A 26,000-nucleotide genomic window follows, 5' to 3' on the forward strand; every position below is an offset into this window, starting at 1 on the left:
TTCCTTATGCACGTGTGTTTGTGTGACTAATTGTACATTACTTATTGCTTATAAAACAATTTTCTGTAAAGTACAGTTACTGTTCTCTTTTGGTAAATGTAAGCATTATATTTCAGGTCTTGTAATGAAATATCAGCTTTAAATTGAACTTGGAAAATTTGCAGTGCTAATTAATATCTGTTTTATAAATGAAAGAAGGAACCATAAAGTAAATGAAAGTAAACCTTGAACTGAATGATCATTCACATTAAATGTTCAGCTTGATTGTACATGTTAAAAAAGGTAATCTATAAGGAGGCAAATTAACAGAAAATTGTTTTATTTCTCAAAAACTCAAAAGATAAACAACCTTTAAATTCCTCAAACTTTCAAACTGATTTAAAGGTTTTACTTGAGTAAACTTTTATAAATGTAAAATGAAAAAAGTTTCTTAGAATTTTTAAAATTTTATATGCTACTAATCAAATCAGTTTGGAAAATTGCTAACATTAATTAATTGCAATTTCTTAAAAATGAAAGTGGGTGCTATAAATTAAGTGACAGAAAGCTTTGGTTTGGTTGAATACTCATATTAGACATTCAGGATGGAACACTCCAGCTTGGCAGCTTATCTGACTGATATTTTGAATTTGCTAAGATAAGTAAAAGAAAGTTTTAAATCAATTTGTTTGGAAAATGATTATCCTTGAGGTGGCTTCATTGTGCATTGCTGCTGCACTGCTAACAATTAGAACAGCTCACTCAGTCTGTAAGTTGCATTTAAATCTTGCAAGTAAAAGGGCACCAAACTGCAAAATTTCCATGGGCACTTGCACAGTGTAGGTCATGCAGTAATGCTAGCTAATTGTCTGAGATGAGTGTACAGTGTCTAATAACCATACAACACCTTTGATAAATGAATAGGAAAGAAATGGGAAGATACTTGATAGTATGAACCAGAGCTATAATGCTCAATACGTTCTACATTGATATCAATATTCGTAAAAGAATAAGAGAAGTTTACCTCAGTATGATACATAGAAGTCTTCTGTATGATACTCTCCAGAAATTAAAATGAGAACAATTAAAAAATCAAAAATCTTATGGGAGATTTTTTGAACACCTTGGTACAAAATTACATTAGATTAACACTAAGATACTCGGCCCAAAGTTACCACATTTCTTTTCTAAAATATTGCTTTTGAAACAACATCATTCCGAAGTTTGCCAGGGAAAATTTAAATCATAAAATTTTGGGCATTAAGCAACTAGCACTTGCCACGTCGCGTAATATAGTTAAACTTGCCTTAAGATCTTGGTATTCTAATAAACAAAAATACCTTTCTTAAGTTAGGAAACTTCGCGATAAATTAAAAAATTATCTGCATCCTAATGCTTGGTCTGTATTGAAGACCTCCATAAATTTGTGATGTGAAGCACAGGTCTCAGAAATAAAAAAACAGACATGTTAACAAATTGAATACATTATCGGGAGTGTCAAGACACGTTCATATGAGTTCAAACACATTGTCGCAAGCTTCCGATCAAATGCACATGAGTTGGGTGACGACTCCCCACAGATTAAATACATTATCAGGAGTGTGAACACAACGTGCTACCACAGAATACTTCAGCTAGTATGCGAACACCCCCTTGCCCAACATTCATCAAACTGACATATCAACAGGTTACAAATCTTTCCTCGTATACATTATCGCAGGACCAGATTTCACTTTTATCCAAAGGATTAAATTATAATTTACCATCTCGAAAACTACCTAAAAAAACAGTGTGAAATTGATATTGAATTTGGACTTCGTAATGATTTATTTATTGAACAAGTTAACCAAGTGGTGAATAACATAAAACAAACGCAACTTCCTAAATTGAATACACGACAGTTCAGCTTTACGTGAACTTCGGGAAAATAAAGACATTATTCAGACAGCTGATAAAGGAGATACAGTGGTAATACTCGATAAACCGGATTATATTAATAAGTTAGAGTCAGTTGTATCAGATACCTACACTTATCATGAAGTAGACCCAGCACTATTTACCAATTTGATCAATCAATACAATAAAACGTTAACCATGTATCAAAAAAAATGACTACATTAATAAGATTCAGTTAAAGGAATTGAAGACCAGAACATACAATATTCCTGCACTTTTCAGTCAGGTAAAATTACATAAGTCCAGATTTCCTATTCGGCCTATTGTTTCCTATAGAAAATTTTCATCCTTGGCTATATAGCATAATAATAAAACCCTTTAGGCAATTTGGGATTAAGAACTACGATACATTATTTAATAACTTTAACGACTTAGTGACTTTAATAACCTTAAAGACTTGGTGATAATAATTTATTCTCACTAAATGTTACCTCATTATATATATGAATGTAAATGTTGAATACACATTCGATATTCTTTAGGATATATTAAATAATAACTTGATACTGATTAATTATACGAAGCTTCCTATTAAGGAAATCATTCACATAATTAAACTCTTAGTTGAAGCTAACTATATTACCTTTCGAGACAAAGTATAGAAACAAATTTTTGGTTTGCCAATAGGATTAAGCCCGAGTGGCTTAAAATTGGAAATCTATCTCTCAATGATTGAGCGTATACATTTGATGCCTTTTCTACCCCGTATCGTATACTATGGGAACTATTTAGACAATGTTCTAGTTATTGCTGATAGTAGCACTATCCAAGGCATTTTACATTTGTTTAATAATATTCATTCTAGACTCAAATTTACATTGGAAAGGAAGAATACGGATGCTAAGCCATTAAATTTTCTAAATTTCACACTTACTTGGGAATCGAATAGAATCCAATTTAACATCTGTCATAAACCTATAAACACCGGTATGCTCCTGCATTATAACAGCTATCTCCCCTTCACCTACAAAAGATCGATTGTCTTTAATCAATTTCTCAATGCTTATAAATATTCAATGACAGAATCTGTTTTGTACTCAGAAATACAAATATTAACCAGCAGATTCTTAAACAGGGGTTTCCCCCTTGTTACAATAAACCGAATTAGGATACAAGCTTAGGATAGGATACAAAGACCTACACCAACCAACAATAGTAATATCGAAAAATACTTTATTTCTGTCCCATATGTTGAACAGCGGCACAAACAACTTAACAGATTCTTAAAAGATACCGAATTTAAAATTGTAGCCAAGCCAGTATGTAAATTACACACTATACTGAACAATCGCTCAGTCCTTTCCTCATTCGCAACACAAATAAATGACCTGTTATACAACACTTCTTGATGTGATTGCGACTCGTCTTACTGAGGTTCTACGCAGTTTCCTCTGAATTTTCGTGATAATCAACATGTGGCCCCAGTTCGTGCTTCTCATTCAGCAGCATCAGACGTAGCATTTCATGCCGTTAATGAAAGACATGCATTTTTTATTTAATGAGGCTAAAATACTTAATGTCCAATGTAATTATACAAGACTATTAATTGCAGAAACTGTTGAAATTAAATTACATGAGAATTCTTTTAATGTTCGCTGTCCATATCTAATCTCGGATTCGGGGTCTTTTACGCGCATGCACAAAGACAAAATCCCTATTGAAGTTTCATGCACACCCCTATTCGGTAATTTTCATTCCTGTGATCACAACATAGTCAAAGCATTGTCAGCTTCAGGAAGGAAAATCGTTTTGCAATTTTTTTTGTTAATTTTTTATTAAATTTTTAATTGCATTAAATTGATTTTTAATTTTCTTAATTATTTCTTCTCTTAATTATTTCTTACTTTCTTTTTTAATTATTTCTTACTGATTTTTAATCATTTCTTACTGTAATGTAAGATTTTTGATTTTTTAATTGTTTTCATTTTAATTTCTGGAAGTGTTCTACGTATCATATTGAGGTAAACTTCTCTTATTCTTTTACAAATAGAAATGGAAGATACATATCTACTGCTGCTGGTTGTTTCATATGGAATCAAAGCTGATGAACTAGGGCTGCCTCAAAGCTTTATATGTTTACAATAACATTCAGCAATTTTTCCTAACAGTAAAAGTACAAATATATCTAACAGTTGGGTGCATTTGATGGTGAGCTTCATTTCAATAGAAACTGAGAAATAAGACTATTTTATCTGATAATGTCTGGAATTATTTCAGTAAAAAAAATTTCAACAATTCAAATGTTTCAACACTTCATGAATGGAAAGTAGCATATTTCCAAATGTTATGTATTACTTCTATAACTATAAGTCAAAGGGCCATCCTGGTACCAAAAATTATGCAGTTAGTACCACAGTGAGCTTTCTGAATTGCCTGGAACTGTACCAAATTAATACATTCCTGCTTCTATCACAAATATATGTGGCTTTGGATTTTAATCCCCTTGGAGGGGAATCACCCTACTTTTAGAACTTTTTCTTCCAATTTGACAAAAGAAAAACTAGATATTTTTCTCAGACAATCTTCATCGGAGGCTGATTAATTCAGCTATAGTGAGAATAAAGTACAAAAATGTTCCCTGCCCTTTCCAATCCAGATTGGCTCAATCCCATGGCTTTCAATCCTGGGTCTAAAAAGGTCATCAGAAAAGCTAGCAGTAAAAGTGTTAAGCCTGCTGATGCTGTGCCAAACACAGCTTCCCCACAGACTAAAAGATTAACGGTAGCTGCAAGCAGAGGCGAAAGTGGTTCTTGCACTGCTTCTATTGTAATGAGCAGCAGCCCAGAGAGCAAGTTGCTGAGGATTTCAAGAGCTGCTGGCAGTCATCATAGAACAAGTAAATACGTGGGCTGTGTTAGGGTAACTAAGAGTAAGAACAGGTGCATGTATACTTGCGTGCACACCAATGCTAGAACTATAGTAAATAAATTTGATGAATTTGAAGTGCTGATCAAGACATCAAAGGTAGATATTGTTGGGATATCAGAGACATGGTGTCACACAGATATAAGCAGTGCAGAATTGGAATTTGGGGAGTACAATGTGTACAGAAAGGAGAGACAGGGTAGGAAGGGAGGAGGGATTATGCTGTTAGTTAAGAAACACAAAATCTAAGGAAGTGCATCCAGTTGACATGGGTGGACAGTGCAATGTTGAGTCTGTTTGGTGTGACTTAAATACTGCGAAAGGAAAATAAGAGTAGGAGTATGTTATAGGCTTAATGACTCTGATGAGTACAATGAACAGTTCTGCACAAACTGTATAATGAACAATTGTGCAGAGAAATAGAATGGGCCAATAAATCACAATGTCTTGTAATGGGGGTTTTTAACTTTCCAGATATTGACTGGAACTTGTGGGTTGGTCACTCACATGCTAGCAAGACTTTTGTGGATTTATTGGAGGATTGTTTTCTACAGCAACATGTTCGAGGGGCAACCAGAGGGAGTAATACCTTTGGCCTGATTATCAGCAGTGATTATTCATGCATTAAGAATTTGCAGATAAAGGATACACTAGATAACAGTGATCACAATGTACTGATGTGGGATTTGCTTAAAGATGTAACTATGATCAAATAAAGGGAAGGGTTTTTGTTTTCTTAAAAGTGGTCTCAGACATTTTTTAAATTCTGTACAGTGGGATCAACTGATGATGTTAACAACAGTGAATTCTAAATGGGAAGCCTTCAAGGAATTAATCTTGGAAGCTACTAGGCTTTTCATACCAAATAAGAAATACTGTTCAAGGTTCAGGCCTAAATGGATGTCAGATGAATTAATGAGGCTCGTGTCAGAAAAGAAAAATGCATGCGATGCATAAAAAAAAAAAAAAAAAAAATCAGGTGACACATAGAAGACTATGGCAAATATAAGCGAGTCTGTAATCAAGTCACAAAGGAGGTTAGGTGGGCAAAGGCAGATTACAAGAAATATTTGGCAAAGGATGCAAAGCATTCTTTACTTATTATTTTTTGGTTATTATTTGGTTTTTTTTAGGAGCATTAGCAACTAAGGCCATATTGCTCCGGTGCGGTGGTCATTCCCTGACCTTTCCGCATGTTCCGTATTTGGTGGTGACGGGCTCGAACCCCGGTCTAATCAAGAAGCGTGTGCTACGCACTGCTGCTCCTTCCCACCTGGCTACGGAGGCGCCTGCATTCTTTACTTATGCAAACTCTAGAAGGAAGGGGATGAATCAGATTAACCCGCTTAACATAGATGGGTCAGCTAATTGATGATCCTGCTTAAATAGCCGATTAACTGAATGAGTATATTGCACCTACATTCACACATGAGGAGTTATTCAAGGAGGGGAATGCTAGAAGTTTATCAAACTCTAATAGGGAGATAAGTGATTTTGTAATAACTGAGAGCCAAGTGGAGGAAAAATTGAAGTTAAACATAAAAAAAGCACCTGGGGCAGATGGAATCTATCCAGTTATAATGAAGGAGGCAGCAAGAGAAGTAAGCAAACCCTTAGCTATAATTATGAGAGCATCTTTAGTTAGTGAGGGGAGGTCCCCTTTGACTGCAGTTGTGCAAATGTATCCCCAATTCACAAAGGGGTTCAAAGGGTGACACAAATAATTATAGACCTATTAGTTTAACTTCTGTTCTGGGGAAAATAATGGAGTCACTGGTTAAAGAGGTGAGACAGGATCACTTAGACAAGATGGCAGTAATAGTTCAGACACAGCTTGGGTTTGCCGACCGGGCTAGCCTGGTGGGTAAAGTGCTTGCCTGGCAACCCAAAGGTCGCGGGTTCGATTCCCGCTTCGGACTTGGATCAGAGTACTGCAAAAACCTTGGGAGGTGCATTATGGCCACAGAAGCCTATGCGCCAACAACTACCAAAAAAAAAATAGCTTGGGTTTGTTGAGGGGGAGTCTTGTCTGACCAATTTGATTGGATACTACAATATGGTCACAAAGGAACTGGATGCAAAAAATAATTTTGATATTATATGCTTGGATTTCAGGAAAGCTTTTGATACTGTTGCACATGGAAGACTACTGTACAAATTGGAGCGGTATGGCATTAAGGGCAAATTACAGCAATGGATAAAGGGACGGTTGAGTGGGAGACAGCAGAAAGTGGTAATAAATGGACACTGCTCTACGTGGACTAATGTTATTAGCGGAGTCCTCCATGGTTCGATGCTGGGCCCATTGTTGTTTTGTGTATTTATCAATGATATCAATGAAGGTAAAAAGTAAAAAACTTTTTACCTTCATTGATATCATTGATAAATACACAAAACAACAATGGGCCCAGCATCGAACCATGGAGGACTCCGCTAATAACATTAGTCCACGTAGAGCAGTGTCCATTTATTACCACTTTCTGCTGTCTCCCACTCAACCGTCCCTTTATCCATTGCTGTAATTTGCCCTTAATGCCATACCGCTTCAATGAAGGTATATCAGGCTTAATGTCCAAGTTTGCAGATGATACAAAGGTTGGCAGAGTTGTTAATGACAGTAATTTCAGTATGCTACTGCAACAGGATCTAGAAAAGTTAGGCAGATGGGCTGAGAAGTGACAACTGAAGTTTAACATTAACAAATGCAAAGTACTCCATATGGGTAGCAGTAACGCAAGAGAAATGTACCAACTGTGTTGGTATGTTTGCTATGCTCAGGAAGTTGGAAAATGAAAAAGACCTGGGGATAATTGTGCAGTCAGATATGAAGTTCTTTGAGCAGTACCGAGAAGGGCAACAAGGTTGGTGAGAGGAACAAAGGTGTGCGCTTACAATGAAAGGTTTAATTTCTGCAAGTTGCAGAATCTGGAGACTAGGCACCTGCCAGGTGATCTAATCGAGGTGTATAAGGCCTTGAATGGTTTGAGGAGGTTCAATGCTGACGATATACTTCCCCTTGCTCGGATTAAGAACCTGAGGGAGCATAGATTCAAATTGAAGAAAGACAGTTGTAGAATATACGTGTGGAAGTTTGCCTTTAGCCAGTGGGTAGTTGATTGGTGGAACAGACTTCCATCTCTTGTTGTGGAAGCCGATAAATTTAAGGCAGAATAAATTTAAAGCTGAACTCGACAAAGATTTGGAGTGACTGGGTGGGTGAAATGGGAAGGTTTTTTTTGATCGATGCTGTATAAGCTTGCTTTCTTGCATTATATGCCTCAATTAATGCTAATGTTAATGCTAATAAGCTGATGACTGTGCTCCCATAACATTTCATTGAAACCTAGACCCTCTGATGCTTTTCAGTTGAATATATAATTGATTGTTAAGAAGCTTTTGCCATCTGTCATTGAAATAAACATTGTAATGGCCATGCAGTCGGTCAGGATATTCCACACTTACTAATCATCCCCCTCTGATCTGTCATTTCAGCTTCTGCAGCAGTCCCTGTTTGCTTAAAATTTGCATTTGTTATCAACAAGTTACAGGTTCAGACATTCAAAGTTGTTGACCTTAACTTACAAAGCATGTTTTTCTCATAGCCAACTATCTGATGGCTGCTGTGGAGTTTGTAATTGCAAAAGCCTTCCTGTCAAAAGCCCAAGTGACAAAACACATATATACATGAATTCTGTGTTAAAATATTGTTCAGCACTGTAATAAATAAACAACCCATTCTAATTTCTTTTTGAATACAGTGCTTGCACAAATAGCTTCATTTCAAATCCCAGCACTAATTCCTTAAATGTTAATCTCCAGGTAGTTCTTCATTGGGACAGTGAAAACTTGGTTAACTTCACTCCCTTTAAAATTCATCCTGTTTTAACCATGAAATATTCTTACATCTTGGATGATGCCTTCAAAACCCCTCACTCATCTCCTAGGCTATTGAAAAGAGAACAGCCAGGTTAATTAATGACCCATATCTCACAAATTCTTTCTACTTTCTGTCTCAGACATTGTTTTGGCTAACTGTATTCCCATTTTTATAAATATTTCCATGGATACTGTTCTTCTAAATTGGCATCTATAATTTCCAAACCAGTCCAGAAACATGCCTCAACCAGTTGACATCCATTCACTGTTTAACTCCAAACTGACAGAACCAACTTTCCTCTTGCTTATTTACTCTTTCTTCTTCTGTTCTTTGGGACAGCCTTCTCCATACATATTTCCTGAAATTGCAATCTAGAAATCAAGTCTAATGTAACAAATTACCTTCTGTTGATTTTAATACAAGTTATCTACTAATCTACTGTCTTCATTCCATGAACAGTAAAATACTGTAGGTTCTAATACTTTTCATGTTAGTGGTTTTCAATAAAAAAAATTAAATTTAAAATAATAACTTTTTTAGCTTGATTAATAGCTCAGGTGTTTTGGCCTGCATCACACAGGTGAAATGAGATAATTACTTGTAAAATGAGTAATTAATCAAAATAAGGTAATTTTTATTATTGCAACCCATGCAAAGCTGGGTATTTATTAACCAATAAATAATATGAGGTATATTTCAGAGACTTTTCATATAATGTACTTTAAAATTTTTCTAGGATAGTTCAGAAGAACAACTCCCACCTAAGGAATTAAAGAATCTCCTTTGGCTTGAGTTGATGGCATGGCATAATGGGTGTTTGGTAAAGGAACAGGAACACATTCTTCAAGAACGTCGTAACAGTATTCCACAAATATTGAAAGAAGTTTTAAATTTTTGCATCCAAGATAAGACTAGGGACATCTCTGATGATGATGGTAAACTTGATGCCAAATATATTTTACACAAAAATAATTCACAATTAAAATCAGATAGAAATGGAGAAGCTGTCAGTGTTCAATCCCCAAATTACAAATGTACAAAAATTTTAGAAATGGACGCTAATGAATCTTTGTTGCACGATGAAATTACATCACACGCTCCATCTGTTGTATCGGCAGTTTATAATGAAGAGCAAATGGACTCAGTTGATTATTTAACTCTACAAAGGAAATCTAGTGATGAAAAAGAAACCAAGACAATCCAGAGCATTGTAGAATCACTAGAGAAGGCACAGACAGATATGCTTGGTGGAGAACATATAAATGAAGAAAGGCATAATATTGGACCTGCTGTGCATACTCAGGAAACTTCTTCAAATTCTTATTCATTGTATATTGTTGAAGATGACTCCTGCGAATGTAGTGATACGTTAAGCAAGCTATGTCAAAATTGTATCAACAAAGAGACAGATGCAATGGAACAAGTATTTTCAATTTTAAATAAAGTGGATGAAATAGAACATTTCTTTCCATGTACTAGTATTCTTGGGCATGAATACCCACAATACAAAACAGAAGAATATGAAGCTAGAATAAAGACATTAAATTTGTGGATGAATATTACAAGAGATCTGCATCAGAAAATTGACCTCTTGGCAAAATTGTTTGGTATTAAAGACAGAGTAAAAGAAGCATGGCCATGTTATAATCCTGAGTATCACCAAGAGGCTGGTAATGAAATAAACAGAAGAAATGAAATACAAGATAAAAAAACTGTCTCAACTAAAATGGTTCATTTTATGAATGTGCCTTCAGAAATGAATAGTCCCAATAGTAGTGGTTCTGACAGAAGTGAGCACAGCAAAAATTCAATCCCTCAGTCACCAGATATTCAAGGAGGAAGTCCTTTTGAACAGTTGTCTGCTTCTTATCCAGGCTCTCATGGTGGTCATTTAATACGAGATCTTGATAACTGTCATAGTAATACATTTAGGGCATCAATATATCGACGGTATGTGGATAAATCTCTTAGGCACAAAGGACTTCGATATATATATTCTCAGCTGTCTGGGATTCTGAGACCTGTATTGTATAGGGTTCATGCTGCTCTGAAGAGGCCATTAGCAACTTCTTGTAATGATGTCCCTGCAAAGGTATGTAATATTTTTGCTATTTATATTATGATATTAACATCTTATATAATGATATTTTGATCATTTTTATGATCACAATATATATATATATATATATATATATATTCTCAACTGAGAATGTATATATATAACACTGATCTTAGAATCCCCGACAATTGTCTGCAATTCTGAGATCAGTGTTGTATAGGGTTCATGCTGCTCTGAAGAACCATTAGCAACTTCTTGTAATGATGTCCCAGCAAAGGTAAGTAATATTATTCAGTTTTAGCAAGAGCTTGTGTTTTTTACAGTACTCGCCACTATATAGTTCAAAGATATGAATTTTAAAAAGTGAAAGTTAAGTTAAAAATGTCGCAAGGAAAAAGAAGTGCACTTCTCTTTATTTAGGTTGTCATACATAATTAAAACCTTAGTGAACTGGGTAATCAGTTCACTACGGTTTTAATTATGTATGGTAACCAAGAGTCTTGATGGGAATAAAATGTCATCAGTTGGTTATTACATGAAAAGAAAGTTGTGTTTTTATAGATGAAATTTAACTCCCAGAATGCATAGCTAAAGCACATGTTGGAAATATATGTATTAAAATCCGTATTGGCGAAAGGTTGGCTGGTAGTTTCGTATTGAGAATCACATTTTGCAAGCTTTGATGGAACCATTCAATAGCTAAAGCTTCATATAATAATAATTTATGAATTTAATTTCATTAAGTCTGAGTTTTGATTCTATTTGCTGAATCTATTTGAGGGTTATGGTTATTTGATTGTGCATGTTGGCTAAGTTCTTTCAGAATAATTATATTGAAGACTATTTCTATGATAATAGGCTCTAGTATTTGCAGTTTTGGTTGATCCAAATTTTACAGTTGTGCTGCTTATATAGCATGCATTATAGTCATGTTGACATTGGATAAAATATATTATATTGTTTGTATTCTGAATATTATCTTTCTTTATACTTGTTAAATAATGTGCTTTGTCTATTATATGAAGAAAAAATTAGAAATATGCTAGTACCTGAAAATATTCCACGAAGCCATTGGGCTGACTTCAAAGTAAAAGGATTTTTCTTGCTTCTGCAATGATATTATGTATGAACTGAATTAGGTATTTCCTTTTTTGTAAAGGCATTAATTAAATATCGTAATTCTGTTTCTAAATCTTTTTGTGCCTAATATTTTATGGCATTGTACAATACTGATTTTTTTTCAACTTGTAGGGTTTTTTTTTTTTTTTTTTTTTTCCCTGTAAATACTTGTTTTAAGTTTTTGATTACATTTGTAAAAGTTAAGATTAAGGAAATTAATACTCTGATTTTCTTCTAGTTCTAGAGTATATTTCAATCTATCATGCATAGAATTAAATTTCTGTAAGAGATTATTAATGGTAGTTCAACCAGCAACTAGCAAAATGTCATCAGCATAACATATGAATAATTTGATGTCCAATGGGAAAGATCTAAAATTTGATTTTCAAATTTTACTGAAAATTGAACTGAAGAATAGATTTTATGACAAACATGAATTATTCAGAGAAATTCATTACCTCAAATTTTGGTTAAAAAGGAACATGTCTCATATTTTGTTGTCTAATTTAGTTAACCAAAATCAAATATGTATTGCTGCTATACAACAATCAGTAACTATGAGACATGATAGAAAATGGGATGTACTCACACGTATACAGAACACCCCTCAACTTGCATCAGTTGTAAATGTTTCAAGGAAGACATTTTCTAATCAAGACTTATCGGTGCTTGAATATGGTTTTAATTTTGAAATTGGGGACAAGCAATATCCCATAAAAGAAAGTATAAAAAAATGAATTCTTAATTAAACACTAGACAAAAAATAAATTTGCTAGTTAGTTGCTTGTGGCCATGACTAGTAAACCATTTTTGAATATTTCTCACTAATATTAATTTTTATTCTGTTTATCCAATATTATATGAATCCTAAAAGGAAATTATTATTTTTATATTGTTAGGGCAATAAAGAAAAAATTAATTTTCAAACCTTACTGAGTTACCTAGAAGTTGTCAGTAAGTCTTACACTGACAATTTCTAAGACGTGGATAACAAGAAATTATATATATTTCTATTGGTCAGTAATTGGATAGTGTATAATCTTACTCCCTCTACTCTGCCAGAGAGTGACTGGGGGAGTCAGAGTAGTGTGTATGTGGGTCACATTGTCAAGGACACGTCATGTTCAAAATCTGGGTATATGCTCTTGCTGTGTTTGTGATACCCAAAAATTTAATTACTTCATACACCATGTTCCCTCCCCCCAACTTTGTCTACTGAATGTATCATGAATAGTCAAACTAATAGAACAAACTTATCTACAAAAATATCTAAACTTCCACTTCCCAAGAACTTCCTCATTCATTTCACAAGTGTATTTGGTCTTGATGCAAACCTTAGTGATGTCCATTTCTGCCTACAGTCTGCCAAGTTCAATTTATTTTTTCTGACAGAATCCCAATTACTGGTTGCCTCAACCACTGCTCATCTCATTATCTTATTTGCTGTACAATTCCTTTTGCTTCATAGGTGATACTTGTGCATATGTCTACTCTGATATACCACATAAAAAACTTAGTAATTTGGAATCTCCCCTTTTTCCATCTTCTCTGGCTTAAAATCTCTCTGTACTCCATTCTCTCAAATTCTTTTTTTTTTTTTTTTTTTTGTTAGTTGTTGGCGTGTCAGCTTCTGTGGCCATAATGCACCTCCCAATTGCATTTTACTGTAATCCAAGCCCGAGGCGGGATTTGAACCCGTGACCTTTAGGTTGCCAGGTAGGCACTTTACCCACCTGGTTAGCCCGGTCGGCCTCAAATTCATCTTTTGCTTCAATTATTCTCTCAACGTCATTGATCACTTTGAAACTCTACCTTCTCCAGTCCGACTTTCCTAACAGTGAGGTAATTTTCTTTGTCAATTTTAATGTTAACAACTCCAGCTTGCTTCAGTTTCCTTGTCACATGGACCCAGCTGGTCAAGATAAATTGCTCATTTACCTACCAGAATACTCTATAAAATATCAGTGTAAATACACCGTAGTGAACTCATAATGAAAAACTGCATAAGTAGTGTAAAGGCATCGATTTAATTTTAGTGAAGTTATTTCCATAATATGAGAGATGCCAAAAGGTGTGCAAGATAATACTTAAATAATATGTAAATGCTCATGGCATAATATATTATGAGTTTAAGATACACTATATACACCATAGTTAACTCAAAATAAAAAACTACATAAATAGTGTAAAGGCATCGATTTAATTGTATCTCATATTGTGAACAATGAGAGTTAACCAAGTATTGCACTACCTCAAATAAGTTACGCTTCACTAATAGAGAAGACTATTGTTACTTATTCTCAGTGGGCACTGCCACCCAGATGGCACCGTATCAAGGCTTATTGGCCTATCCTTGGTGGGTGAGTAAGTACCCTGGTGTTGCAATCATGCCAACCCAGTTGTGAAGTTATTTCCACAATATGCCTTGAGCATTTATATTTTATTTAAGCATTATCTTGCACATTAAATTATGATTTATAATTACACTGACTATGATGAGTTAGTCCCCCCCCCAAATGCATTTTGCAATTGAGTTGCACATTTTCTATGTCCCAAATGCAGTTGGAATGTGAATATGATTACACAATACTCTAACACCATTAGTTGAAACAGAAGTCACTGTGTGATTTGATCCACAGGGTGGCATTTCACCTGATAGAATCACAGTCTTGGCATGTTATGTTTGGGAAACTTTTTGGGGTGAGCTATATGTTATAATTTCATAGCTGTAATGTTGTTTTGACATTCCATAGAAACATTTCATAATCTATATGTGGTAACCCTTGTGTTCATGTATAAACATCTAAGTCTCTCTTTGTCTCTCCCACTTGTTATATATATCTTTCACCCATTGTCCCCTCCCTGGAGTTATTTCTTGAATACAAAACTATACATTTGGCAGCAGTAAAACAAAACTGTTATTTTGCTGACCCCAGCACTGAACTTTAAGGGACCCAACATATAACCATACTTATTATTCCAGTCCATTCCTAGGGCTTGGAACAGACTGAAATAATAAGTTATGATTTCTTTCATGCATTGGTAATGCCTTGTACATACTTTGTTACTAAAAATAAGACATTTTTATTAACAAGGCGTGTTATGTTTCATAGAATTTTCCATTTTGTGACCTGATAGTATATATCAGGCCTCAAAATGGAGAGGTGCCTGCGTAGCTAGGTGGGCAGCAGCAGCAGCAGCAGCAGTGCATCGCACACGCTTCTTGATTACAATGGGGTTCGAGCCCGTGACCACCAAATATGGAGGATGCAGGAAGGTCAGGGAATGACCACTGCATATCCCCAGAGCAATATGGCCTTAGTTGCTAATGCTCCTAAAAACCAAATAACAAACAAACAATCAAAATGGAGAGCCACTTATAACAACCATATCATAGTATTTATCATGAATTTCCTTTGGCAAAGTAGTATTGTGATCCATTTAAGATGTTATACCTCTCGAGATGATCCTGTAACACACCCTCCATAATACTACTTTGTCATAAGACTCTGTGACAACCCATCTCATCCTTAGCTCTTCCTTTGTGGATCACTGAGACATTTCCACTTCAACAATAGAAGTAGAGTATGCCTTAGTCCAAAAACAATTTTCTGTAACAGTATGTTACACTTATTATATTAAGGCCTCTCCAGCAACTTTCCAGTTCCTTCTATTTTATTTAATGGACATCCATTTATTACCCATGAACTCTTGAATTTCATCTGTCCATCTCTGTTTTTGTCTTGTCTTCCATGTTTTCTTTTAGCTCCTCTTACGTGCCATTCTGTTATTTTCTTAGTCTATTATCATCATGTCCTCAAGCTATGTGTCTTGCCAAAGTCCATTTCAGTTCTTTATTTTGATAAGAATGTCCTTTACTTGTGTTTGCTGCCTAATACAAGTGTTTCTCTTCTTATCTAACAGTCTGATTCCTAATATAATTCATTCCCTGGCGCCTATGTAGCCAGGTGGACAGGAGCAGCAGTGCGTAGCACACACTTCTTGATTAGACCAAGGTTCAAGCCGGTGACCACCAAATATGGAGGATGTGGAAAGGTCAGGGAATGACCGCCGCATATCCCTGGAGCAATATGGCCTTAGTTGCTAATGCTCCTAAAAACCAAATAACAACAACAATTCATTCCATTCTTTGCTGTGTACTTTTCAGCTTCTCTTCCATTTTTTTGGTGAGTGCCCAAGTTTGACTTCCATAAGTCATGATGGGGAGTATACATTGGTTCATTACATTATGTTTCAGACAAATTGAGATATTGTTCCTCAGTATGTGACTATATTTCCCGAATGCTATCCATCCGAAATTTATTCTTCTCGTGACTTCCAGCCATTTATCATTGTTGCAGCTAATGACTTGTCCATGATAAGTGCAGTCAGTCCTCATATAGCATGATAGATGTGTTCCTAGAAACCCTCGTGCAATATAAACAACAGGCCCTATGGGAAAAATAGGGTTAGGTGCCGACCACCCAAGATTGAACACACATTTGTAACCAAAACATTACCAAACACAATAAATAATCGTAATAAAATACTTACGTATTTTATTACGTAAGTATCTTATTCTCTTCTTATCTAACAGTCTGATTCCTAATATAATTCATTCAATGGTGCCTCTGTAGCCAGGTGGGCAGGAGCAGCAGTGCGTAGCACATGCTTCTTGATTAGACCAAGGTTCAAGCTGGTGACCACCAAATACGGAGGATCCGGAAAGGTCAGGGAATGACCACCGCATATCCCTGGAGCAATATGGCCTTAGTTGCTAATGCTCCTAAAAACCAAACAACAACAACAATTCATTCCATTCTTTGCTGTATACTTTTCAGCTTCTCTTCCATTTTTTGGTAATAATTTTTTACCCAGTGCACCTCTATTTATCGATATTGCTTTTCTTTTTCTCTCTGAATCTGTAGTGTCTTCACCAGGATGCTTCCTTTTCACACCTTTTAAGTATTTTACTCATTTTTAGGGAATAAAACAATTACAAAATGAGGAGGCATACTTGATACACATAAACAAAGTTGTGCCTGTGTAGCAACTGAATAAACAACACCGTAAAGGCAGAGATACACTATTAACATCTCATTTTACTAAAGCACATTTCTGGGGGTTACTACCATAAAACAATAAAAACAATTTCCAGTTGCATTTCTGCTAGTGGAATCTGTTATATACTGGTAGTAAACTCGATCTAAATGCATTTGTGATAATACCGATAGCTGGAATTGTGTGGATTTTTATGCTATTATGGTGAAATGTGTTTTCTCCTTCCCTGATATAAAAAAACATAAATACATTTTCAGAATCTTCTCTTCATTCTCTTCGCGTTGCCGTTCAGTTGGGGTGATTCCGCGTTCGACTGCCATTTCACATAACCACAAAGGCGAATTGTGCATAAGCAAATTCGGTTCGTGTTATATACGATACCGTTCCCCTATTTATAAATCGTGTATGATAGAATTCATGTAGTGTAAACACGTGTTATACGAGGACTGACTATATATGAATCCACCTTTTGAATTTCTACTCCTTCAATGATTATATCCCGTCTCTGGCATACTTGTTCATCATTACTTTTGTTTTGGCCATATTCATCTTTAGTCCAAAATCCTTATTAACCCTTCATAGCTGATTAAGGTTTTCCTCCAGAGTTCTTCAGGATTGTGATTTTTAATCACAATGTATCTGCAAATCATAACTGGTTTAGATGCTCTCTATTCACATTGACTCCTTTCTGTGACCAGTCCAATCTTCTGAAAGCTTCCTCAGTGGTAGCAGTAAACAACTTCAGAGATATTTTGTCTCCTTGTCGAACTCCTTTCTCAATTTTAAGTTTGCTACTGTTTTTATCTAGTCTAATAAAGGAGGTAGCATTCTCATATATTTTCTTCAAAATCATAATGTATGGGGTGTCTGTGCCTTGTCTTTCCAGTGCCTGAAACATTACCTTATACTGTGTGGAGTCAAATGCCTTTTCATAATCCACAAATGTGTGTAAGTATCAATAGTTAAAATATTATCTAAACTATATAAAGTCTTGAATGCTAGTATAATTAAACATAACTTTTTGAACTACAGTAAAATTTCCAGCTTAGCAACAATTGACAATGTATGAAATCAAGCAGCACTTAAACTTCGTATAAGCCTGCGTCCAATTATTTTATTAGCAAAAAATATGCTGGTGCTATGTGTTACATCTCCAGGGGGACGGGGATCACAATCATCATCATCATCATCAATAGGTTCTGTCCAAGAACAAAAGTGATAGCTTAAATCATACTGAAAAAAAACATGGTAAAATCCTGATAGACTGTTATGGTGAACAGCAAACTCATTAGCAAGAGTTTGATGCTAATTAGACATTTTGATTGAGTTAGTGCTGCAGCATACAGGCAGGCTGAATTTATGTCATTCCAAATTAGTTGTTTTTATATAACATTTTAATTTTAAAAATATAAATTTAAAAACTTCTCACTTATCAGCCAGTATTGTAAGGAATAAAATCTCAAATATGTAACACGAAATAAAAAAAAAAAAAAAAAAAAATATTTGCTGTACTAGGTGCATATAAATTTTGAATGTTGAAATAGTCCTATATTATTTTGTCTTTTGTTTTTTTTCAGTGCCTTAACTGTGGTGATGAAAAATCACATCCAAAGAATCTAATACATCATAATGTAATTTTTATATAAAATTTATTTGTATATGCATACACACTAGATAAACTGTCGTAAGATTAAAATATAAATATAAGATTAAAAATAATTCAAAAGGAATTCATCCTTTTGTAATATAATAAGTCTGTAACATCTAACAGAATATGTAATTCTTGAATATATAAAGTTGGAAAGTTAAATTTATTCTGAATGAGAAATAAAAGTATTTTAAAGCTTCCTTATATTTTCCTTTTAGGTAGTAATAGATACTTTACCAACTAATGAAACTTCTGATACCTTTCTGCCTCTGAATAAGGATTGTACTGAAGAATTGGCAACATATGGAGTATGGTCTGACACTTTTCAGCAGATTGGACTGCCAACCTTTTACAGACCATTTCTGTTTCTTTTACGTGTGCCTTTGGATGTTGTACATGCATGTTTACAGTTAAGACTCTCCCAACAACCAGATGAACCTTCTGCTTTAAGCATTGGTCAGGTATCAAGTTATTCAAAACAAAATATAAATAATCACTGCCATTGAGTAATTTGTAACCTTGTTTATATGATTTTCAAGTTGATATTCTTTTTCTTTGTGGTATTTAAAATAAGTACTGTAAGAAAACTTTAAAAGTGTTTAGCATAAAACATACTTAAATTTTTAGATTCTTTGCTCTTTTATTCTGTTAATAACAGAAAGATGCTGGGTGGGGGGGCAGTATCGAACCATTGAAGTTAATTATAAGGCATCTTTGGATTCAGGAGCGATTCCTTTGGATCGGAGAAGTTGTTGTTGTTGTTGTTTGGTTTTTAGGAGCATTAGCAACTAAGGCCATATTGCTCCAGGATATGCGGCGGTCATTCCTTAACCTTTCCGCATCCTCCGTATTTGGTGGTGACGGGCTCGAACCCCGGTCTAATCAAGAAGCGTGTGCTACGCACTGCTGCTCCTTCCCACCTGGCTACGGAGGCGCCTTCGGAGAAGTGCCAACAGACCACCAATACATAAAGTCAGTTCTAAGAGCAAAGTTGTTAAATAAACTGGTTAGTTTGACTTCAGTGGTGGGGAAAATCTTAGAAGCAGTGATTAAGAGTGTGATCCAGGGACATTTAGATAGATATGGCATTCTGAATAATACGCAACATGGTTTTGTTAAGGGAAAATCATGTTTAACTAACTTAGTGACATTTTTGGGTGGGGGTTAAAATTTAAAACAGTAAAAAGATAAGCAATCAATAACAAAGAACACGGCACACAAATTGCAAGTAACACATATGCGCAAGTGAGAATGGAGTAACGAGTTACAGAACTTTAAAAATAGGAATGAAGAGAAGATCTGAAAATTAATTTTTTTATATGATTGAAGATTTCATAGAAGTGTAAACATATTTCACCATAATAACTTACAGAATTCCAGCTGTCGGTGTTATCGCAAATTCAGTAAGATCGAGTTTACTGTCCATTTATGATAGATTTTACTAACAGAAAAGCCCAATAAACTGGTGACTGCTAATTGTTTTATGGTTGTGACCTCCAGAATTTCGACCGAACCACGTGGTACCGTCGGAGACAATTGTAGGGTAATCTCCAGTGCTGCGGTCTCCTGCCCCGATTAAACGGCATGCTGTCCCAATTAAGCAAAGTAAATCCTAGCTATTTTCTCGATTGGTTCCTGTTTTTAAGATTTGCCCCAATTAAATGGCTGCCCCAATTAACGGGTGGCCCAAATAACCGGAATCCACTGTACTTCACAAAACACACACTAACATGCATCCTGGCCTTATGCAGAGTATTGTATTCTACATAGAGTAAAAACGTGGAGTTGCGGAGACCCCCATGCCTCCAGACAAAAAAAAACAATATGTCGCTGTGATCGACATCTAATCAGGAAATGACCTATATAATTATTTAGTAAGCTATTTTGACACAGTTACTCATGAGCTGGAAGTAGGGAACAATTTTGACATAGTTTATATGTATTTTAGCAAGGCATTTGGCTCAGTCCTTCATGAGAAGTTACTGTGTAAGGTGGAACATGTTGGGATTATTGGAAGAATTCTAAGATGGATTGCAAGGGTTGTGATTAATGGATATTCTTCAGATTTGTGTCAAGTAAGAAGTGGAATCCCCTAAAGATCAGTTCTTGGACCACTGTTGTTTCTTCTTTTAATTTATGAAAATCAAAAACAACAACCCTTCATACCTTCTATCCCATTTATGAAGGGATAGAAGGCGTGATGTCAAAATTTGCAGGTAACATAAAGATTTGTAGAGTAGTTAAAGATTAGTACCAAGTGGTGCATCCTTCAGGATGACTTGGACTGGCTGCAAGAAGTTTAGAAAAGTGGTATCTATGTTTTAATACAGAAAAATGCAAGGTCTTACAATTAGGGAATAGCAACCCCATAATAAATTATACAATTGGTGAGTTCAAATTAAAAACACTAAAGGAAGAAAGGGATCTGAGAGTTACAATATATGTATAATTATAATTATAGATATGAAGTTTTCTGAGCAATTTAAACAAGCAGCTGGGAAAGCCCATGATGTCCTATTGATGATTTATTAAATGTTATCCTCTACAGATATGGAGGTCATAGTCCCACTGTATAAGACAGTTATAAGACCACATTTAGAATACTGTATTCAAGTATGGAGACCTTTTCTGAAAAAAGACATTGAGCTTCTTGAAAGGGTCCAAAGATGGAAACTCACATGGTGGGATTGGCAAAAGGCGACCATATGAGGAAAGACTCTGTATATGTTGGCTACAGAGAGCTTGGCAACGAAGCAGCTCAGACCTGATTGAGAGGTTAGTAAAATGAACAAAGGTGGAATTTTCACTGTTATAGAGAATTCCAGGTGAGGGGAGGCATAAATGCAATTTAGGGAAAGAGGTTTAGACTAGATTGTAGGAAGTTTTCTTTTATACAGCAAATTCAGGTGGTAGATGACTTTCATCAACTGGTGAAATACCACCACTTTGCTTATTGGAGGCTTGAAGTGGTGAAACCCATGTTTAGTCTCTAGAGCAAAGTTTCCAGCATCCCCCTCCCCCATACTTATCCTTCAACCCATGCATGGTACTAAGTACTATAGGTTTTGATACCTTTCGTGTTTGGGGTTTTCATAAAAAAAAGAAAGAAAAAAGTCATTGATTTCTGGAACAGGTTGCCTTCACATTGTAGTTGAGGCTGACAGTTTGAGTAAATTCAGAGGTCAACTGGATAGTTACCTATGTGAGGTAGGAAAGAAATAATTTGTATTTTCTTATTTAAAATGGAAGGATGCAATCAGGCTGAAAAACTGAATATATGCAACAAGCTACAAGGTGAATGCAGAAAGGAAGGAGAATAATTTATGCACATCATACGCTGCAGTTGGGAAATCATATGTGATGTTGCCTTTGCGAACTATAGTGGTTTGTCACTTATCACTCATTTGGAGATGTATAGGTTCAATTCCCATCTATGACTGGAGAAATTTCCAAAGTCTTCTTCAGTTGAGGCTGTAGTTAATTGATCTCACTTGGATGAAGTAGAGGTTTCTTCTTGTGAGTTATTCCAGGTTTTTCAGTCTGCAAAACATGCAAATTGGCCTGTGAACACAGTTGTATGGACAAAATACACCATTTAGTCTCAGTTGCTGTTGCACCTAAAACCCATGATAACAGCAACAACATGTTGTCATCATGAAATGCAGTGAACCGTGTTTTAAAGTTTGTTGCTTCATTAATTAACTTTTTTTTGTTCTGTTCAGTTACATAATATTTGCCAGTTTAAAATCTCTACATAAAATCTCTACATTTCAATTCTTTTGTCAATAGTGGAGACATTTGCACATCATCTGCTGGGAGATGTGCAGATGTCTCCAAAAAGTCATAATTATGTCCAAAGGTTTTCTTAACCCTTCTTCTTTTAATATAATTGGGTAGGTTCTCTCAGCCTCAGGTGTCTTATTTATTTTTGCCATCAATAATTCTCTTCCACCTTCTTTTTGGTTATTACAAAGTTGTTTAGCTCCCAGTTATTAGTTAGTATACTTCTGGTATTCCTGTCCTTAAAAACTTTATGATAAATGTAGATGCAAAATATTCATTCGGTTTGTTGGCAATCAGAACAGGATCATCAATATTTATGCCATTCACATCTAGTAGCCAAAGAATTCTTTGCTCCTTTTCGTTTCATTCTTAGCCAGACTTCTGATAATCTGCTTTAGCTTTCTTTAACACCTTTACTGACTTGATTACAGACAATAGTGTATTTACCGTAGGTTTCTGTGTCTGCTGATAATTAATAATCATCCCATTTATTTTTCTTCTCTGCCACTAGTCTCATCACTTTAGCTGGCATCATTTAGGTCTAAAACTTTGAACAGTATCTCTTAGTTGTTATAAAAAGCCCAGTAATTCAATGATTACTACCTCGAATGCTTCCCATTTAAAATTTTCAGTTGGTAACCTGATCAGTCATTATCACTGAAAAGAAATCCCTTCCTTTTACTATTGACAATACAGTAAAATCTCATTAATACAAATTCAATTTATACAAAGTAGGGGCGCCTCCGTAGCCAGGTGGGCAGGAGCAGCAGTGCGTAGCACACGCTTTTTTGATTAGACCAGGGTTCGAGCTCTTGTCCACCAAATATGGAGGATGTGGAAAGGTCAGGGAATGGCCACCGCATATCCCCGGAGCAATATGGCCTTAGTTGCTAATGCTCCTAAAAACCAAAAAACAACAACAATATACAAAGTACTCGTTTATATGAAACACATACCATTCCCCTGCGAAAGGATAGGCTTTTCTATATAAATATATTTGTTTATTACAAAATTCGGTTAATATGTATCACAAAGTTTGTTTTCATCCTGTGAGAAATAAATATTGTTATTTTGTATGGTTACTACAAACCTTGGCACAGTTGTCCTATTATTGCCTCTGGCTACCCAGTTTCCTGCTTCATGGTTTGAAGGATGGCACTGACTTGTTAGAATTTACTTTTGTGTAAACAAAACCAGTTTATGGTAGCTTCAACGTAAGTGCACTCTGAAAAACATCATTGTGAAGGATGAGCTGTTAAATTAACAAAAGAATAAAAAGTTTTTCTAAGTTGTTTATATACATTCCTCCACTCTCTGTGGGATTAAGGTCAGTTGCAATTGTTACGCCAGTTTGAAGGGTCTTTTGCTACAGTACAGTATAATCTATTTTTTGTGCCATTTTATCTGAGCTGATGTCTTTTTTTGGAACTTGTATCTTTAAATTAATTTAAAGTTTGTTTATATTAAATCTCATCTACGGTATTATGGGGTGCCTCCGTAGCCAGGTGGGCAGGAGCAGTAGTGCGTAGCACATGCTCCTTGATTAGACCGGGGTTTGAGCCCGTGCCCGCCAAATATGGAGGATGCGGAAAGGTCAGGGAATGACCACTGCACATCCCTGGAGTAATATGGCCTTAGTTGCTAATGCTCCTAAAAACCAGATAACGAACAACAATGGTGTATGGTGACAAAAGGTAAACAGACGGAATTAAGCCTAGAAATCAAACTGAAAATTATACAAGAGGCTGATAGGATGGAATGAAGCAAAACAGACATTGCAAAGGAATGCAGCATCCCTTTACCTACTTTATCTACAATACTGAAAAACAGAGAAAAACTTGAAATCGTGACATGGGAGCAGCAATTTAAATTAAAAAAAAAAAAAAAAAAAACAGGGAAACAAATTCGTGGTGCAAAACATGAGGAGCTTGAAACAAAACTTTTCAAGTGATACCAACAAATGCATGCAACTAATTTGCCAATATCAGATCCAATTTTGCAAAAAAATCAAATTATCTAACTCAGCAACATGTAATTGAAGTAACTTCAAATTCAGCAGTGGCTGGCCCCAAAGATTTAAAGACAGGAATAACTTGGTTTCACAAAATGTTTGCGGTGAGTCTGGATTAGTCAACAAAGAAAAGGCTACAAACTGGTTGTGTTCTGTAAGGTTCATTCTTGAAAAATATCAGGTAAAGGGTATTTTTAATCTTGACGAGACAGGTTTATTTTATAAAAATTGCTGCCAAACAAAACAATTGATGACTGGAGGAATTTGTGCACTCCTCTGCAATATAGGCTGTATAGTAGAGGCATATGATGCAAGAAAGCAAGCTTATACAGAATCAGCCAAAAAAGAAAAACTCCTTCCCATTTCACACATCCATTGGTGGAAAATTAAGTAAAAAAAGACTCGCTGTTCTGTTATGCTGCAATTCAGATGGCAGTACAAAAACCATGCCCATTTATGATTGGTAAGTTTGCCAAACCAAGATGTTTTAAAGAAGTTAACTAACTTCCCTGTGATTATTATTAGCCATATGGGGCAAGGAAGCCTAAGGCTTATGCTGCACAGCCAAAAAAAATTTCTGAGTTACCCTGAGAGAGAGACAGTCAGTCAGTCAGTCAGAAGTAGAAGAGAATCAACAAGAAAGAGAAGAATGACGATATTATGAGGCCAATAGAAGGACTTGGCTTACAGTCAAACTTTTTCGGGCTCTGTTATCAAAAATGGACAAAAGAATGGCTTCAGAAAAAAAGGAACATTTTGATGTTTCTAGATCATTGTACACTGCATTCTGCTGGGACATTTAAGTTGACAAATATATGGCTGTTGTTTTTACCTCCCAGTACCATCATTTTATGCAGCCACTGGATCAAGGCATTATTTATAATCTCAAGAGAACATATAGAGCCCACCTGATAAGGTACTTGATCCCCAACATAAAGCAGGGAACAATTTACATCCAAATTGGAATGTCTTGGATGCTATCCATAATCTTGTTATTATTTCTTGGGACAGCATTGCTTCAAGCATAATAATCAACTGCTTCAGAAAGAGTTGCTGTGGAGAGAATATCATCAAAAAACATGGGGCAGCAGATGAATGTGATAGCAGCATTGAGAAGGGGAGAATCTGAAGGAGCATTTAGATTTTTTTGGTGAATTTGAAGCATTTGTGAAGGTGGATGATGAAGTTGCTGCACTGCCAATGCCAGAAGAACTGCTGAGCACCAAGCAAAACTGTTTTTGTTACCAGTGACAACAAAACTGAGGAAGCACACATGCTGCCATCTAAAAAAGATGCCCAAAATGCATTGAGCATAATAGAGAATGTGTTGGCCTGCAGTAACATTGATAAAGAAACGACTATTGCATTTGATAATGTCTATGCTGTAGTTAAAAAAAAAAAAAAAAAAAAAACTGTGCAAACATTGTATTTCTTCTTTAAATTAGATTAATTTATTAAAAATTTAATGGTTTGTATGTCTCCTTTATATTAAGATTGTAATTCTTTTTACTGTGATACTAAAATAGTGTATACAATAATACCCCGACTTACGCGAACTCGGAGTTACGTGGTTCTTGATTTTTTTCAAGAACATTTGATGCATATCTAAAATTAGCTTACCAGTGATTTGGAAGTCAAATCA

At 35.3% G+C, this 26,000-nt stretch overlaps 1 protein-coding gene across 1 annotated transcript in view; it reads left to right on the forward strand.

Moving 5' to 3' along the window:
• The window catches only part of LOC150091336 (mitogen-activated protein kinase kinase kinase 4-like), a 350,375-nt gene that overhangs the window by 52,255 nt on the left and 272,120 nt on the right, over positions 1 to 26,000 (forward strand). The window contains exons 4-6 of the mRNA XM_090390030.1: positions 9,414 to 10,769; positions 18,494 to 18,547; positions 18,783 to 19,025. Of these exons, the coding sequence (XP_090246156.1) occupies positions 9,414 to 10,769; positions 18,494 to 18,547; positions 18,783 to 19,025 (1,653 nt within the window). The remainder of the gene's footprint in view (positions 1 to 9,413; positions 10,770 to 18,493; positions 18,548 to 18,782; positions 19,026 to 26,000) is intronic.

This window comes from Mastigoproctus giganteus, chromosome 1, assembly GCF_048544385.1.
Source record: "Mastigoproctus giganteus isolate SK-2022 chromosome 1, ASM4854438v1, whole genome shotgun sequence".
Lineage (NCBI taxonomy): Eukaryota > Metazoa > Arthropoda > Arachnida > Uropygi > Thelyphonidae > Mastigoproctus > Mastigoproctus giganteus.